This window comes from Dreissena polymorpha, chromosome 4, assembly GCF_020536995.1.
Source record: "Dreissena polymorpha isolate Duluth1 chromosome 4, UMN_Dpol_1.0, whole genome shotgun sequence".
NCBI classification, from domain to species: Eukaryota; Metazoa; Mollusca; class Bivalvia; order Myida; family Dreissenidae; genus Dreissena; species Dreissena polymorpha.
In genome coordinates this window covers 16,286,344-16,304,379 of record NC_068358.1, presented here as the reverse complement: position 1 = coordinate 16,304,379, position 18,036 = coordinate 16,286,344, and the positions used below count along the sequence as shown (strand labels likewise).

Here is an 18,036-nt window from a genome sequence, read left to right as displayed (position 1 = left end):
TGAGTATAGCGATAAAAGACCATAGCTATAAAATTTAAATGCAATCTTGACGATTTCTCTCAATATACGTTTTAGCTAGTATACAAAAAGAGGATGCTTTTTAATAAATTTCAGAATGTAAAATCAGATAAAAATTCGCATAATTATAGAAAAATTAGAAATCTAGTAAATAAAGAAAGAAATCTGTAAGCCACTACTTTATAGAAAGATGCTCGTGGGGAAGTAAGAGTAGGGATTTTTGGAACACTATCAAACCATTTTGACAAATAAAGGAACTATCTGTAGAAAAAAACACAGTCTAATTAGAAAATGAAAAACTTATTACAGACCAAAAAGAGATATGTGACATTTTTAATGATTTTTATGTTCATGTAGCAAAACAAAATTGGTGATAGTAGCGTAGTTTTTGATGATAAGCTTTCCAGCATTGAGAAAAGTGATAGAATAATGGTAGGTAAAGAAACGAATATGCATTTTAAGCCAGTTAAAGAAGATTTTGTGATGAAACAATTGAATACTATGAATGCTAGGAAAGCCACAGGCTATGACAATTTATCTGTTAAAATGTTAAAATTATCTAGTCCAATTATTGTTAATCCACTCTCAAATCTTGTAAATAGGTCATTCAGTGAATGTGTTTTTCCAGAGTGTATGAAAATAGCTCAGGTAGTCCCAATACATAAGAAAAATAGTACTCTAGATAAGGGAAATTATCGCCCCTGTTAGTTTACTCCCTATAACGTCAAAGATCTTTGAGAGAGCCATGTACACACAGCTGCTGGATCATCTAGAAAATATCTTTAACCCTATGTTAAGTGCCTTTAGACCAGGCCAAAGGTGCAGTACAACCCTTCTCAAAATTGCAGAAAACTGGAAACGGGCTCTAGATGAGGATAACTATCTGGCAACTGTGCTCATGGACCTCTCGAAGGCCTTCGACTGTTTACCTCACAATTTACTTATATTAAAATGTAAACATTATGTTCTATCTGACCCTGATCTTGATTTGGTAAATAGTTATCTGTCAAACAGAAAACAATGTGTTTAAATAGGTGATAACTTTATTACTTTCGAATCAATTATAAAAGGTGTACCCCAGGGCTCCATTCTCGAACCGCTATTCTTTAATATCTTTATCAATGACATTTTTGGATTTGTGAATCAAAGTGATTTATATAATTACGCAGATGACAATACTTTATCTTTCAAAAGTAAAAATCCTGCCACTTTGGTTAAAACTCTAGAAAATGACAGTTTGAAACTTATCAAATGGTTCAACGAAAACCACATGAAAGCCAATCCTGAAAAATGTCAAGCAATTGCTTTCGCGAAAAAGACACACAATCTACAAATATCATTTAATCTCGATGGCGTAAATATAAAGTGTGATGAGGAAGTCAAACTACTTGGCGTAACCTTTGATTTTATGCTAAATTTCAATACCCATATAACAAATATATGCAAGAAAGCTGCCAGATAATTAAATGTCATGAAAAGGATAGGTAGGAACATAAACAAACTTGGAAGGCTTACTATGTACTATTCTTTTATTATGTCAAATCTAAATTACTGTCCATTAACATGGCATTTTACAGGGGAAACTAATACCAAGAAAATTGAAAAATTGCAGGAAAGAGCATTACGTTTCATTTATGATGATTATTCAATGTCATATCATGATTTATTGCTTGTATCTGGGCTCCCATCTCTTAAAGTTAGAAGAATGAGAAGTGTGGCTTTAGATACCTTTACAATATTAAACAAAGAAGGACCCAGTTATCTACATGATCTTGTTAAATTTAAAGACTCTAAATATAATTTTATGTATGCTAATTGTGTGAAACTTCCTAGACCTAGAACCGAAATGTATGGCAGGAATTCTTTCCGTTACTCTGCAGCCAGTATGTGGAACTCTCTGCCGGACACATTCAGACAGTACTCTTCTTACAACCAGTTCAGGTTCCTGATCGACCAATGGAATGGACCAGATTGCAACTGTTCTGCGTGTACCCGGTAGGGAGCGATGACATGCTGGCTGGCCAGATATAATACAACATTGCATTATGTTACCCTGTACTCTGTAATGCTTATCTTTTTGTTCATTTTACCTTGTGTCTATTAGTTGCTGTATTTGCTTGCTGGTATCCATATGTTTTGCCTTAGTTTTCTACTATTATGTTCTAGCAGTATCCATATGTTTTGCTTTTAGTTTGCTATCATTTGCTTGTTTGTACATATATGTTTTGCCTTTAGTCTGCTACTATTTTGCGTGCTTGTATCAATATGTTTGCCTTTAGTCTTGCTACTTTTTGCTTGCTTGTATCTATGAGTCTAGTTTCCCTCTAGTTAGTTTTCTCCTGCGGGACTATTATGCATGTTTGTCGTTATGTATGTAGAGAATGTTTCTGCTCAATCCTTTGCTGCAGTACCATATATTTGAGTTTCCTGTGAGGTAGCTGCTGATCAGTCTTCTCCAAATCCGTTTTGGGTGGATAAGTGTTTTACAATCTCTTTATTGATCACACTTTGTGGTTATTTTAATCTTAAGCGTCTTACTAAACCACCTTTTAGGTCTTCGTGGTCAAGATCAGCAGATACCCCACACGTTTTAAGTTTAGTTCTATATTCTGTTTTATTTATTTTAATGTATTTCTTACCAAGTTCTTTCAAACTTATGCTATAACGTGATATGCATGTATGTAACTTGTTATACTTTAACCTCCTCCTTCTCCAGAGGATGATAAAATACTATGTGTCAAAATGCTTTATATTCATATTATAGAATACACACTGAAATTTGTGATATTAAACCTTATTGTGCTAAACCTATGTAAATATTCATGATTAATGATTCTAGTCAGATTATTTTATTATATTTTAATGCTATATAATAACTATGTTGTTTCAAAATCTGTATCTCCAGACATCTATGCTTGAGTAGGTTCAATTTTAGCAGATTGCTCGTTTGATTGTTTTGTCTGTATAATTATCTAAATAATTAATTGACTGACTAATTTGATAAAAAATCGATTTCGTTATCCAATGTTGTGTTGCCATGTATTGCTCATTTTGTCATGTTAAACAGTTTTAACTTTTTTTAATAATGGTTCTTAAGTTATGTAGTTGTATACTGTATGTGCTATTGTGTTATCATGTAAATGTTGAGTTTATAAGTCGGTTTTAAAAGCTCTTCAGAGCGTGTGTTTATATGTTTATATACCCGACTTTATAAATAAATATAACTTGACTTGACTTGACTTGACTCTCTAATGGAAAGTATGCCTTAGTTTTAAATGTTAAAATTGGCTGAACTCTAGCTTAAAATATTCCTTCAAGGCTTGTGGCTTCATCAACTGAAAAATGCGTGTTATCTATACAAATACACATAAGAAGGAGGCGTGGATTGGGTTTTGAGAATAAATGTTTACATTTTGCATATATCACTACCAAAAAGAACGAAAAGAAACAAACATTTACACGCGTGCATTGTCGGCGATGTTTGCAAAGCTGTCAATTTGAAGTCATGTATAATAGATCCAAATTTAGTTCACATTTATGAAAGTCTACCGCCCATAATTGGAACTATAGGCACAAAATATTATTATAAATGTTGAGTTTGCTTACCGGACATATATAATTTTACTTGTATGAATCAATTGCCTTACATTTACAATGATTTTCAAACAATAAAAAAGATACAAATTTGCTGGAAATTAACTTAGCTTCAGAGCGGATATCATTATAAAACCTCAAAGTTCAATGAAAATGATCTACAATGCGTCATAGTGTGCATAAATCAGCTGTGAGCTTTTAAGTTAATAAATGAACTTCACACATGTCATATCTCGACATCTTTGTACACCACCATGTCATATCATTTTTTCATCAACACGTTGTATGTAAAGTCGATTTTTTCCACCAATACGAACTTTTTTAAGAAACCCTGGCGGATATGTTACTCGGGGACATTGGTTAATATAATTGTCGGTGAAAAAACTTTTTTTTAAAGAAATTTGCAAATAAAGTGCTAAATATGGTACAAATCACTGCATCGTCGACTTTGAATAGTCATATTTCAATGAATCCTGAATATTTATAACCAGGATTTTTCTAACATACATGGTAATACCTCCTTTGCATGTACCAAAATATATTTTATTTCAAAAATACATTTAAACAATTATAGAACTAGATTTACTTACCGTACCGAAATTCTTTGAAATATATCGGCTACATCTCCTAGCATGTCCAACTTCTCACAGCATGTCGTGTTTCCGGGGGTTGAGTCAAAGAAATGCACATTAGAGTAAGAAAGCCAATGCTCTGATATTCCGCATATATCTATTTTACGTGTGCGGAGTAAGTTACACAAGTATGAGGAGCTGGACATTATACCAGTTGCATTCCACGTCATTATATTGATTCCTATGATTGAGTAAAATAACATAGTAACTATTGGTTCTACCGAATTTTCATCTGCATTCAACAGTTTTTCATACACATAACGACGGTAAATTACTTAAGTCAAATAAAGCACATCTAAGCATTTGAACTACTTCTATTTTAGCGTCGTCCTTGAAAAAAACTGGGCTTCATTCATGTGCCTTAAGTCCCAGATAAGATATATACTTCCTTTAAACGATGAAACCGGAAATTGTGGCTCGTATAAGCCTGTGCGAACTTCATATGCTTGTATGTGATGACACAGCATCAAGCAAAGTTTCACCAGAGCGAGGTTCATGCACTTAAACATACTTGTTTGTATGAAGTGTGAACACGTGGTTTTCAAAACAACATATTGATTTTGTTTCCTGTTTTCGAGGGAAAGTATACAGTATTTGTCATTATTGTATTGGTAACAATGGGACAATATCATGTACTTTGCATTGCGAATTTTATATTTGCATGATGGGAAAAGGCGGTAAGATTTAGACCATTTTCTTTAATTGAAACGCGAGTACGATTAAAGACACTTTTGTGTACTTTTAAACTGCTCTCTTGCATCGTTTTAATACTGTTTTGAACTCATACATTTGTCATCGTTCATGTCGTTGCTCAATATTCCATATGTACTTTGGTAAAATTATATTTACATTCTTATTTAATATGAAGTGAAAACACAGGTATTTAAAGCTTTTTTATGTCCCCCACTATAGTAGTGGGGGACATATTGTTTTTGCCCTGTCTGTTGGTCTGTTGGTCTGTTGGTTGGTCTGTTGGTTTGCGCCAACTTTAACATTTGCAATAACTTTTGCAATATTGAAGATAGCAACTTGATATTTGGCATGCATATGTATCTCATGGAGCTGCACATTTTGAGTGGTGAAAGGTCAAGGTCATCCTTCAAGGTCAAAGGTCAAATATATGGGTCAAAATCGCTCATTTAATGTACACTTTTGCAATATTTCAATATTCAAGATATCAACTTGATAATTGGCATGCATGTGTATCTCATAGAGCTGCACATTTTGAGTGGTAAAAGGTCAAGGTCAAGGTCATCCTTCAAGGTCAGAGGTCAAATATATGTGGCCGAAATCGCTCATTATATGAGTACTTTTGCAATATTGAAGATAGCACTTTGATATTTGGCATGCATGTGTATCTCATGGAGCTGCACATTTTGAGTGGTGAAAGGTCAAGGTCAAGGTAATCCTTCAAGGTCAAATATATGGGTCAAAATTGCTCATGTAATGTCACTTCTGCAATATTGAAGCTAGCAATTTTATATTTGACATGCATGTGTATCTCATGGAGCTGCACATTTTGAGTGGTGACGGGACAAGGTCAAGGTCATCCTTCAAGGTCAAACGTCATATACGGGGACATAGTGTTTCACAAACACATCTTGTTTATTTTAGTTATTTATTTCATTTTAACCTTTAAATATGTTTATTATTAAATCTGTATTGTTTGAACTGATTACATCAACAATTTAAAAACATAAATACAAATATTAACTTGCCCTGGTTTCGTATCCGGGCCGCCTGAAAGCATATGCATATGCACTACCAATACTCCTCGCTGGTTTTTAACGGATTAAGGAAACATTTGTTTCGAATCATATGTGATAATCATAAAGCATTTCTAAACAGGCATCACATTACTATGTATACCTAACTCTATATTTGTATGTTTGAAATCAAACGTCCTGATTCACAATTGAATAAGAGAAGAAGTGATTTACAGGCTATCAACACCAACCGAGAAGGGGTAGGGTACCTCAGCAGCAGCAGCAACAACAACAACAACAACAACATCAGCAACAACCGCCGCCCTACACTCAGCATCCAGTTAATTACGGACAGCCACAAGGCTACCAACCACATGGCTTTCAGCAGCCACAAGGCTTCCAGCCACAAGGCTTCCAGCCACAAGGCTTTCAGCCACAAGGCTTCCAGCAACAAGGCTTCCAGCAGCCACAAGGCTTCCAGCAGCCACAAGTCTTCCAGCCACAAATCTTTCAGCAACCAGTTGCCTACGTTCAACAAGGCCATGTCGCGCCGTCTGGGCCACTCGTGGTAAGTGTATTCTGATTTCAACATGATAGATCATGTTAAATACACTTTCTTTACACTTACAAATACCAGCTCGTTGTTATTGCAATATTTTACACACGTCATGTAATGGTCGTACCAGTTTTACACTGGGCATTTCATTTTTGGTTAATTTCTTTGTACTCGTTCTTCAACATATAATAATATGTATTTTTAGACATACAGACGGACCAAGGACGGACGGACGGACGCACGCACGAACGGACGGACGGAAAAAAAAGACAGAGGGACAAACAGTCAGACCGATAGACAGACAGACAGAGAGACAGACATACAGATAGACATACCGACAAGCGGACAGACAAACACACAAACAGACAGATAGACAGACCGATAAACAGACAGACAGACAGACATTTAGTTGTGTGAAAAGTACACCGAACCGGTCAGTTGACCGAAATTTATTTAACCGCATGTTAATATTGTATTAAAAAATATTTGCAATATATATTTTGTCATTATTTATAAAGAAAGAACGTGTTGTTTTAAACATTATTTATTAAGATACTTTGAACTTGACATATGAATTAGATTCATTGAAAAAATAAGTTGCTAAAAACTGTTATGAATTCTTCTCCATAGATATCCCTAGTGCGTTTTAGCACATTTAATCCGTCATAGCAATTTCCAAATGGAAGCGAGTGACACACTGTTTGTACATTGAAGTGTGTATGAAGCGACATTATGTTTATTTAGATACATGATATATAGAGCAGGAAGACAGCAAGACTGATACCTCAGTCACAAATAGAGACCGATCGCCGTCCGATCAGCGGCCGATGTATTTTTCCGCTCATCGGGCTGGCGATCGGGCGATGATCGCACGGGCATCGGGTCATTTTGTGGCATCGGGCGGCGTCCGGATTAAGTCTCACTTAAAATTTTACCCGACGTCGGGCCCGGGAAGAGTCGTATTGAGATCGTAAAAAGATCGGACGATCAACTCACGGTTATCGCCCGGCAATCGCCCGACATCGGATTCATCGTACGCGTATCGGCAAAAATCAAGATATTTCACAGGGACATATACATCGGCCGGCGACCGTCCGATTGCCGGAGTGAAACGAAAAAAGAACACTCGACAATGTAAAATATGGTTGGCTGCCAGTTAAGTAATTTTGGGAAGCGCTTTGAAAACACGATATGTCGTTTTACATTTCGAATTCTAGTTTAGTTATGTTCAGGGTTAATTTGTTCACATCCAAAGGGAAGGTTGTTTTTGTAAGAGGACATGAGGTATTTCCAAACAGATTATTCGCAGTGCTGATAATGTAGATGGAAATGGTTTGCAGTTTCAATTTCTCCACATGACGAAAGAAGACAGTCTACTAGTAATATTTGGAATATGTCATTTTTAAGGGAACTGCACTCAGGTTGCAAAATGAGGATTTGAACAGCCCTTGTACCAAAATTAAATAATTCAGACGGTTGTTAAATATTTGAGATTTTTGCTAAGAGAAGCTTTAAGGGAACAAAATGGGAGATAGTTGCAAGTCTGGCGAAAGGTATTCCACGCACGTATGGCAGGTTGGATAAATGGGCAGGTACTGAAACGTTATTTCGAAGGTCGTAGCGTTTTTGTTGTTGGAGTGGAATGAGATTTTAGAGGTATTCTGGACATATTCAGTGTTTCATTTGTAAATGAGAATACATCTGTGTTTCTTTCTTCTTTTTGAAAAACAATTCCCATTAAAGATTGATAGAGAATCAATGATACAACAATTAATGGCACCGGTACATATTCTTGATTCCTCATATTGTAAACTGCGCTTAATTCGTAAGAGCAGTTACCCCAGATTGCGTCTTCATGTTCACAAAGCGGTCGGATAAAATGAACATACAATTTGTCGAGGTAAGACCTGGACAGTGTGTGTTTCAGAGACCTCAAAATGCTTACTTTAAATACTTTAACATGCTTTGTTTAAAGCTGCAGATATGTGTGCAGTCCATCGTGTATCGTTTGACAAATTTAAGCCAATGAGTTCATGTTGTTTAACTGTCGTTACTGGTACATTGACAAAATATAGTGTTGGATGTTTTGGTTTATTTCGTTTCCGTGACAATACTATTGATTTGCTTTAGCGGGATAAAGAGAGACATTTCAGGACCATGCATGAATAGACGCGATATCGTGATTTCGATTCTTGCGTCCTATGAAGGCGTTCCAACAAATATCACGGTGCCTATACTATGTGATTTTTTCGGACCTGTGTTAGGAGAATAAAGCGCGACCCAGTTAACATTTTTAAGGATCTATTTTAAAATATTTCACCATTTTTAATGGGGTAGAGTAGACAGCCAGCTCATTCATAAGAGTTTTCGATAGATAACATGATCTTTTTGAGCAAATAAGTATTTTTTTCAGTAAAGTGCAACCGCGCGTTTGAACGATTAGAAAAATGTCGGATCAGTGCGGGGACTTCATATTACAAACGCGCGGTTGCACTTTACTGAAAAAAAAACACACTTATTTGTTTAAAAAGATCACGACACCTATATAAAACTCTCGCGAATGAGCGGGCTCTCCTCTTTATCCTATTAAAAATGGTATACTGCGAAACCATTATTAATCCTCAGGCATTAATTTTCGTGTATTTCGTCAGTCGACCGATTGACGAATACAAGATCCTAACGAACAATTATGTCCCATATTTGAATTTTACCTACTCGTAACTGTAGCTTTTTTTGGAATTAGTTTATTGAGGGTTGTTAAATAATAAAATCAAAACTAAATTTGATTTTCTGTTGGGCCCATACAATTTCCATGGGAACTAACACTTGTTTGGATCAGTTGCTTAAATTATGTCTGTCTTGATGCGTTCGAAATATTACCGAACCGGTATTTAAAAAAGAACCTATTACACCTTGTTCGAGAAAGACAATATTTCACACTGTTGTTTCTGAGAGCGATGGTTTGTATCGGAATCTAAATGACGTAACGATCTTTTCATGCTGGTTTCTTCAGAATAAGTGAAATGCTGTTAATTAAACGATTGTATGTTTCGCTTTTAGGTACTCACGGTCAAAGTAGAAATGAAAAATCAAAACCGGACATTTTAAGAGCATGCAATGAGGCATTAATTGCGAGAACAAACACAGAGACGTGTCCTGTCTAACTGTGTGAAAGGTATTTGTGTGGTGCAGATATCTAATGGCCCTATTCCACTACGGAAACAAGCCCACGATTTGCTACGATGTATCACATTTATTGAATCGTGAAGACTCGTAACAGTCTACGATTCAGTAACGACACTTGTACGATTGAGTTACGACGAATCGTGGGGTTTGGTTGAAGTCCCGCGAATAGGGTCGCGACTTCACTACGATGTGTAAGAATCTACTGCGACTGTACTACGAACGATGCAGATCGGTCACGAATAAACTAGGATCTCACCGAACGCACCCATGAATAAGGCGCCAATATCTATTGATATTGATCATTCTTTACAATGTGACCTACATTCTGCTGTGTACATGTACATATCCATAGGAGGCGGAGTTGCTCCTTTTGGAGGACTTTCTGTGCCTTCTTCTTCGATTGTATCCTTACTTATCTTCCCCATGCCCTTGTCTTTTATTGCCATTTTTGATTGTAAACAAATTACCTGTTATTCATACAAAGCCCTAACAACTGAAAAAAAAACAACCGAGAAGCTATGTTTATATACAAAACCAATTATCCGAAAATCGTACCAGTTTCGTAACTGAATCGCGAGAATCTAAGCGGGCTCGCAACTCACTCGGGGTGAACTCGTAAGAGTCCTGACAAAGTCGTAGCTGATTCATAGACAGATCACGAGATCACCGATTTCCCGATTAGGTCACGAATTACCTACGATTCCATTACGACGCACAGGAACGTACTACGACGCTGTTACGAGTCAACTGCGATTAAATTCAGTCTTGGAGGTCCTGGCAAAACTTTAAACACGTTTTAAATCTGGCTACGCTTTTTCGGGAGCTCACGAGTTGCAGGAATCACTTACGACCGGTCCACGACTAGCTACGAATGAGTTAGGAACATCGCCGATTGAGCTAAGAATGTCCCCGACCTCAAAATATTGGAAATCGGGACAAATCGTAGGGAATCGGGTCGTAGTGGAATACCCCTATAAAGCCCTGCCAAAAACTGACGCCGACTCCTATTACGTTTTTGTGTTATTGTTTATAAGGAAATAACTTTTTAAGATAAACGAGGATAACAATAATGATTTAATTGATTATGATGATAACCATGATGGGACTAACAGGTGTTTGTACAGGTAGATCATGGTTATAATAGGTTTTGTACTGGGTAAATCATGGTTATTACAATTTTTTAACGTACAGATCAATGTACATGTCTCTGTTCTGGTACTGGTACTCAGATCATGGTAATTGAAGGTTTGTTTTGGACAGATCATGGTCATTACAGGTCTTTGTACTGGTAAGATAATAATAATAACGGGTCTTTGTATTTAGAAGATCGTGGTGATTAAAGGATTTTTTTACTTGAAAGATCATGGTAATTTCATTGCATTTCATCCGACGTTTGATAACAATTTTAGTTCTTTTCATTTGACGGATCGTTGTAATTATCACCTTTTTACTGGAAAGATCGTTGAAATTAATGTTATTTTTACATAACAGAGCGATGATAGTGCTGTTCTTTACACAGGACAGATCTAAATAATTACACTGGGCGAATCGTAGTAATTATCAATGCTAACAGAGCTTTGTAACAATAATTCTTTACACTGGCCGGATCTTTGTAATTACACTTGCTAGGACATTCGTGGTGACAATTGTTTTATAAACACGACATATCGTGATAACTTTGACACTTTACACACGACATATTGCGGTAACGTTAGCCATGTGCATACGATATATCGTGGGAACTAGACACACGAAAGATCAAGGTCGATATACCGTGGTAACCATTGCTATTATCATCAATAAGTTATTGCCGTAGGACATATCGCAGTTCTTACAGTTAAATGGCATACGACGGATCGTGGTAGCATTAGTTCTTAACACGAGACAGAGAATTTAAACTTTTTCGCTTGTTGGATAATTGTTACTGAACTCGAATAAAATGTTTTCCTGAAAATATTTCAAGAGGTTCAGCTTGAAGGTTTGAGAATTTTTTTTCAGAAACTGATACTCCTTATTCGTTTAATAATTGTTTCATTATATATGAGTATTTAATATTATAAAAGAATACATTTAAAGAGGGGCATATTATGTGAACAACTTTTGAGTGTGGCGGGCTGCGGCAGGTGGCGGCCAGGAAAACGATGTCCACTCATTGGATCAAACAGTATGAATAGGATCATCATAGAACGTGGTGGTATATTTTTGGACAAAATATCAAGTTCGACTACCTGTTATATCGCTTGAAGCACTTGTGAGTTATGACCCTTGTATAAGAAAAATACCAAATTAGCCTTGTTCAGTTTAAATATTAACATCATGAAACACGTTAAAATGTGTATTGGCATACAACCCTGACTGAGTTTGATATCCAGCCATTATAACTGAAGAACTTTTAATTATGGCAGTTTAATTATTAAAACTTGCTTAATTTACATCGTCTGCTATCAAACTCAAACTGTTTTTATCGGATTAGAAGGAAAGTGCGTGAACACATTATCGGAAATACTAGCTTTGCTGAGCCCGAAAACCATCATGAAGTAATTCTGAATTAAGACTCTATTATAACAGTTTTCTGGATTTTTTGGCAATGCTTGCATACATCGAGTTGAATTTTGGTATGCGAGTCTTCCTAAATGACCTTGACATGTAATGTGAGGTTTGTTCCGGTCCATTGATTTTTGGCAAAGTAATTTGCCTTCTATAAAAACCGTTTTCTTGAGTTTGTTTTTACCTAAGTAGGGTTCACTGTGTTTCACAAACATATGTCTTGTTTTATATTAACCATGTCCGCTATCTTATTCAATCATTTTAAATCGGATCACCATTAACTTTGGTGAAAATATTTTCTTTAGTAAAGCCCTAACAACTGAAAAAAACAACAACCGAGAAGCTATGTTTATATACAAAACCAATTATCCGAAAATCGTACCAGTTTCGTAACTGAATCGCGAGAATCTAAGCGGGCTCGCAACTCACTCGGGGTGAACTCGTAAGAGTCTTGACAAAGTCGTAGCTGATTCATAGACAGATCACGAGATCACCGATTTCCCGATTAGGTCACGAATTACCTACGATTCCATTACGACGCACAGGAACGTACTACGACGCTGTTACGAGTCAACTGCGATTAAATTCAGTCTTGGAGGTCCTGGCAAAATTTTAAACACGTTTTAAATCTGGCTACGCTTTTTCGGGAGCTCACGAGTTGCAGGAATCACTTACGACCGGTCCACGACTAGCTACGAATGAGTTAGGAAAATACCAAATTAGCCTTGTTCAGTTTAAATATTAACATCATGAAACACGTTAAAATGTGTATTGGCATACAACCCTGACTGAGTTTGATATCCAGCCATTATAACTGAAGAACTTTTAATTATGGCAGTTTAATTATTAAAACTTGCTTAATTTACATCGTCTGCTATCAAACTCAAACTGCTTTTATCGGATTAGAAGGAAAGTGCGTGAACACATTATCGGAAATACTATCTTAGCTGAGCCCGAAAACCATCATGAAGTAATTCTGAATTAAGACTCTATTATAACAGTTTTCTGGATTTTTTGGCAATGCTTGCATACATTGAGTTGAATTTTGGTATGCGAGTCTTCCTAAATGACCTTGACATGTAATGTGAGGTTTGTTCCGGTCCATTGATTTTTGGCAAAGTAATTTGCCTTCTATAAAAACCGTTTTCTTGAGTTTGTTTTTACCTAAGTAGGGTTCACTGTGTTTCACAAACACATGTCTTGTTTCATATTAACCATGTCCGCTATCTTATTCAATCATTTTAAATCGGATCACCATTAACTTTGGTGAAAATATTTTCTTTAGTAAAGCCACTTCGCTAATCAGGCAAATCTTATGAAGCTATGTTGAATATTGGTCCAAACATACTAAAAATATTGTTGTCCACCCTTTTACTCAACGACTTTTAATCAAATCACCATCAAGTAAGGTCATCAACAAACTGTGCCCATAAATACTGGAATATCCTATTGGCCATGTACGATAACTAGCTAGATCGCATGAAGCAATAATTAATGGCATTTGCATTTTAAGAAGTATGTCAAACTAATATCCGTTCCCTAACCCCAAAACGATTTTTTAATTGTCAAACTTTATCAATGTAAGCAAGAGTATCTTTTGACAAGTTTTACCTTTTTTGTTTATGTTCAAGTATAAATTTATGAATGTAAAATTTATTCTACACATTATTGAATTCGACGTATATGTTTTATTTTGAGAACATCACCTGATAGACGGTATTTTTTTTAACCTTTTCACAACTTCAATATCCGAATATGTCCGTTGAAATGTTCATACTTCATAATTTTTTACTTTAAATTGTTTGTAGTTTCCGACGCTCATAATTTAGTAGTTTCCAATAATCATACGTTTTGTGGTTTGCAATACTCATGATTGCTTACTTTTTAATTCTAGTATATTTCAGTAGTAATTGTTCTCAAGTTTGTTGTTTCCAATGCTATATATATATATATATATATATATATATATATATATATATATATATATATATATATATATATATATTATTGTTCAAAAATATATAGGTCCAAAATGTCCAATAGGTGCCCAATGCTCATACAATTTATAGTTTCCATTTTTTTGTTTAAATTATTAAGAATGTGTAGTTTATAATTCTACTACTTTAGCAATCTTATAACAATTCATTTCGTAGTTTACGTTGCTAATAATTTTGCAGTTCCCAATGCTCATTATATTATAATCTTAAATGGATAATTTTGAATGTCTATTGCATGTAATTGGGAAGGTTCCAAGGCTAGTCTCTTCTACTTTAGATTGTATCCCAGCCACAGCCGACAGCGTTATATGTGCCGGCAGTGCATCAGACTAGGGACTATATCGTGCCTTCGATTTTGGCGTGTGTGTTTTGCTTCTGGCCGACGGGGATCGCCGCCATTTATTACGCTATTGAGGTATTTGTGCAACTTGTAAACTAATTGAAAAACGGTTTAAGCTTAATGTCTTGATTTTGGAAGGAGGTATTGCACTGTAATTGTTTATGTATGCAGCTTACATTTATAACTAGCTTTGGAGTGCATTTGGGGATAGTCGTGCAAAGTCAATGTTGCTGATACGAAAACTAGACAAACGGTTTCCATTTAATAATATGTGTTTTGATGTAGGTATTTTTAACATTGTGCACGTTTTAGCTTGCATGCAGTTTCAGCATGACATTGCACTAAAGAACAGTTGGGTCAAGGTCACCGGAAAAAAAACGCTCATATGCTTGCGTATTGATAAAGTAAAGCGCACACATTTTTGGAATATATAGCTTGATTGCAGACCTAAATTTAAGAAAATTAAATTGCATAACCCTGAAACCCGGTTTCGTTGCATTGCCATGTTTTTTTGTAAACGGATAATTATATTTAGATTTTTGAAAATCAATGGGCAATTGTTATTCAGGAAACAATATATCGTTAATGGAAATGGATAATTCAGGAAACTTGTTTTCCTGTTTGTTCGCGCTGAAATGACATTGGATTATTATATCATATATATATATACGTTTTTATGGACAACCTTGCTGATCATTGCATATTCCATACAAAGGAGGTATACAATAGGTTGCAGCTTTGATTTATTACATACATTCTTTCATGCCAGGGAGTGTTTGTTGCAGGCGAGAAAATCATTTGCGAATGGTTACATTACGAATGCCAACCGGTACTCGAAGTATGCCCGGAACCTCATCATCGGAAGTGTGGTGTGCGGCGTTGTTATCATCATTGCCACTGCCTGGGACTTAGGAAGTAAATAATGCCGAAAGAGCACTGGCATATTGACCTTATGGCAGTTGCTTACATGAATCACCAGGGATGTGTTGGATGAAGATCGCCGATATCGGAACGATGTCGGATCATTATTACAATTAATGCGCACAATTTTAATATTGAAAGTTCATATGAACCACGTTATTTGAAAACAATGCTAAATACATATGCGTTTGGTGTTTTTTTCCAGGTTAGCCTATGCAATCCTAACAGGCTAGTCAAGGACGACAGTTTCCGCCTTATTTAATTTTGGTTTTAAAGTGAGTCTTTTCTAATCGAAAATCCTGTCAATCCGTTAAGTGTCGTCCATGGTTAGCCTGTGTGGACTGAAAAGGCCAACATAAGACAACACTGTACGCACAGGCATCACGTCCAGTTTTTTTTTCCAGAACGATTCTCATATAATGTCGACGTGTCTTTAATGAACAATATTTTAACGGAAGTTGTTTGTATTGTAGACGTGCATGTGGCCATTTACTTGTCGTAAAACTGTGATGTTGTATAACGAAAGACAGTGGCCGTTTTTTTATCTTGCACTAAAGATGAAAAAGTCTCAATGAAATTTATTTCGTTAAAGAAAGTTTATTAGTATTACTGAAATATCGGAAGGTTTTGAGTCCAAGGTCCTCACGTGCAACATTTCTCAATACATTAAATATTGATTTTTTGTGTGTTTGAAAAGCTTTTTTCTAGTATAACTATTATCCTCACTAATAATAAATCAATTGCGGTAGAAGTATATCATCTTCTTAGTTCGTCTAGTACACGGTGATACTTCAAAGAAAATGGAGTTTATAAGCTCAAATGCTAGTGTTCTTCTATGGCAATTGTTGAATCAATATAACATATCACACATTAGTTTCAAATACAACACGTAAGCACTAGTTTAACAACTTCCTTTAATCAGGGACCCGTTACAAACTTTGTTTGTATCGGTCCCTAATCGATATTTACATATTTTAGTAAAGTAAAAGTTAGCAAATAAACATATAGTGTGTAATCTTAAATCAATGGTAACGAGAACTCCGAGCGGAAAACAAGTGGAAATTTAAAAATAGACATGAGTATACAATACACGAAATATGCATTGAGTGCATTCAGCTTGCACTATAATGGTTGGCGCTGAAGAAAATCAGCTCCAAAACTTAATGTTCAGACATGTTAATGTATCCGCCTCAATTTGCCTCTAAAAAAATATTCGCGTGGAGACATTTCATACAGAAAACTGATAGAAGCGGCGTGAAATGAACAACAACAAAAACTTTCAATGATTGGGAACATTGTGTTCAATTGAAATGGAATATATAAAAATTGTCAAAGTTGGTTTTGAAGCCTCGTAACTCAAAATGTTTTATATTAATTTTAACGTAATATTGTTTCTGCTAATATTACGAATTCATCTGAATATAACGAATACATCTTCTAAATTTGTCGATTTCGATTTTCAATCAATACAATCTTCAGGCAGCGTTAAGAAACGAAGCCATTTAAATACATTTTGTGGTTTATCGTCTGATTGAGACGACAAAAGGGTTATCTCTGCTCAAGGTCCGCCACGCCCGTCCTCTACGATGCCACCTCCGCTTGTCCCGTCCCTCATCCGACGATGTAGTGAAACCACTATCCACCCACGTACAATTACCATTCCGCTTACCGATCCTTCCTAGTTCTGGGAGTCAGCGAAGTCAGCAGAGAGGACGTCCGGGTCGAGGGATGACTGTACTCGCTTAATTAACAGAGCCGCCCGAGGAAGTTCCCATATCTGACCTTCCTCAGGCGATCAAACCACTAGCGACCTTCGTACAATTATCATTCCGCTTGGCGATTCCTCGTAGTCTTCAAGGAAATCTTCTGCGAGTGAGTCTCGCTCCGATCGAGACGTGCATGCTCCAGCTGCTGGCCGAGCTCAGTTAAACTAATGAATACTATTTATCCCACTTTTACAGCGAATTCGGTTGATTAAAGCCTTGTTTATTAAATTTCGGCTATAATCAACGGCACGAAATGACGTCATCAACTGCCGAACCGGGACTACTTTTTTCCCACGCACCTCGTCACCTGTATTTGCCAAGTGCATCAATAATAAAAATAATCTCAAATGTGTGTCTATCTTAATGACCTTAACACAAATAAAAGTAGAACAAATATTGTCATTAAACTTCAAGTATTAGGTAAATTTAACACTATTTTGCAAATAGGTTCTGTTGTTGTTGCTCCCCTTTGACGGAGTCAGTTCGAGTTGCTCCCCTTTGACTATAGAACACAATCGTCTGCGAAATTGTAACCCCTCACAATGTCTGACGAATTTAACAAAGTCAATTTCTCATTAACTTGGGATGAATTAAATAATGAAAATGAGCAACAAGCAACTGGAACAATGGAATTAACACTAAGCCAGTTCCAAAAACAATATGGATTTGATCCATCTATTTTGTTTACAAATGAAATTGAATTGACAATTGAGAATGAAACCAGCCCCAGTAGTAACTTTGGTTCTGATGCACCATCCAGTAGCAATGCCATC

At 36.0% G+C, this 18,036-nt stretch overlaps 1 protein-coding gene across 3 annotated transcripts; it reads left to right on the top strand.

Annotated features, from left to right (window-relative positions):
• Positions 1–4,776: 4,776 nt before the first annotated feature.
• On the top strand, positions 4,777–16,251 carry LOC127876000 (activating signal cointegrator 1 complex subunit 2 homolog). Of its 3 annotated transcripts, XM_052420819.1 has the most exons (5): positions 4,777–4,921; positions 6,187–6,360; positions 6,406–6,518; positions 14,514–14,651; positions 15,362–16,251. In XM_052420819.1, exons 1-5 carry the CDS (start codon positions 4,906–4,908, stop codon positions 15,497–15,499), a joined length of 579 nt encoding a protein of 192 aa, XP_052276779.1. In that variant the 5' UTR covers positions 4,777–4,905; the 3' UTR covers positions 15,500–16,251. The 3 variants fall into 3 exon arrangements, with proteins under 3 accessions (XP_052276779.1, XP_052276776.1, XP_052276775.1); XM_052420816.1 differs by having other exon boundaries at positions 6,187–6,518; positions 14,526–14,651; XM_052420815.1 differs by having other exon boundaries at positions 6,187–6,518.
• The last annotated feature ends 1,785 nt before the right edge of the window (positions 16,252–18,036 follow it).

Bases quoted from the DNA above. Each gene is read 5' to 3' on its own strand.
- LOC127876000 (XM_052420815.1), top strand. The intron at 6,519-14,513 runs GTAAGTGTATTC...CTTCTACTTTAG, and splicing joins CGCCGTCTGGGCCACTCGTG to ATTGTATCCCAGCCACAGCC. The intron at 14,652-15,361 runs GTATTTGTGCAA...TGTTTGTTGCAG, and splicing joins CCATTTATTACGCTATTGAG to GCGAGAAAATCATTTGCGAA.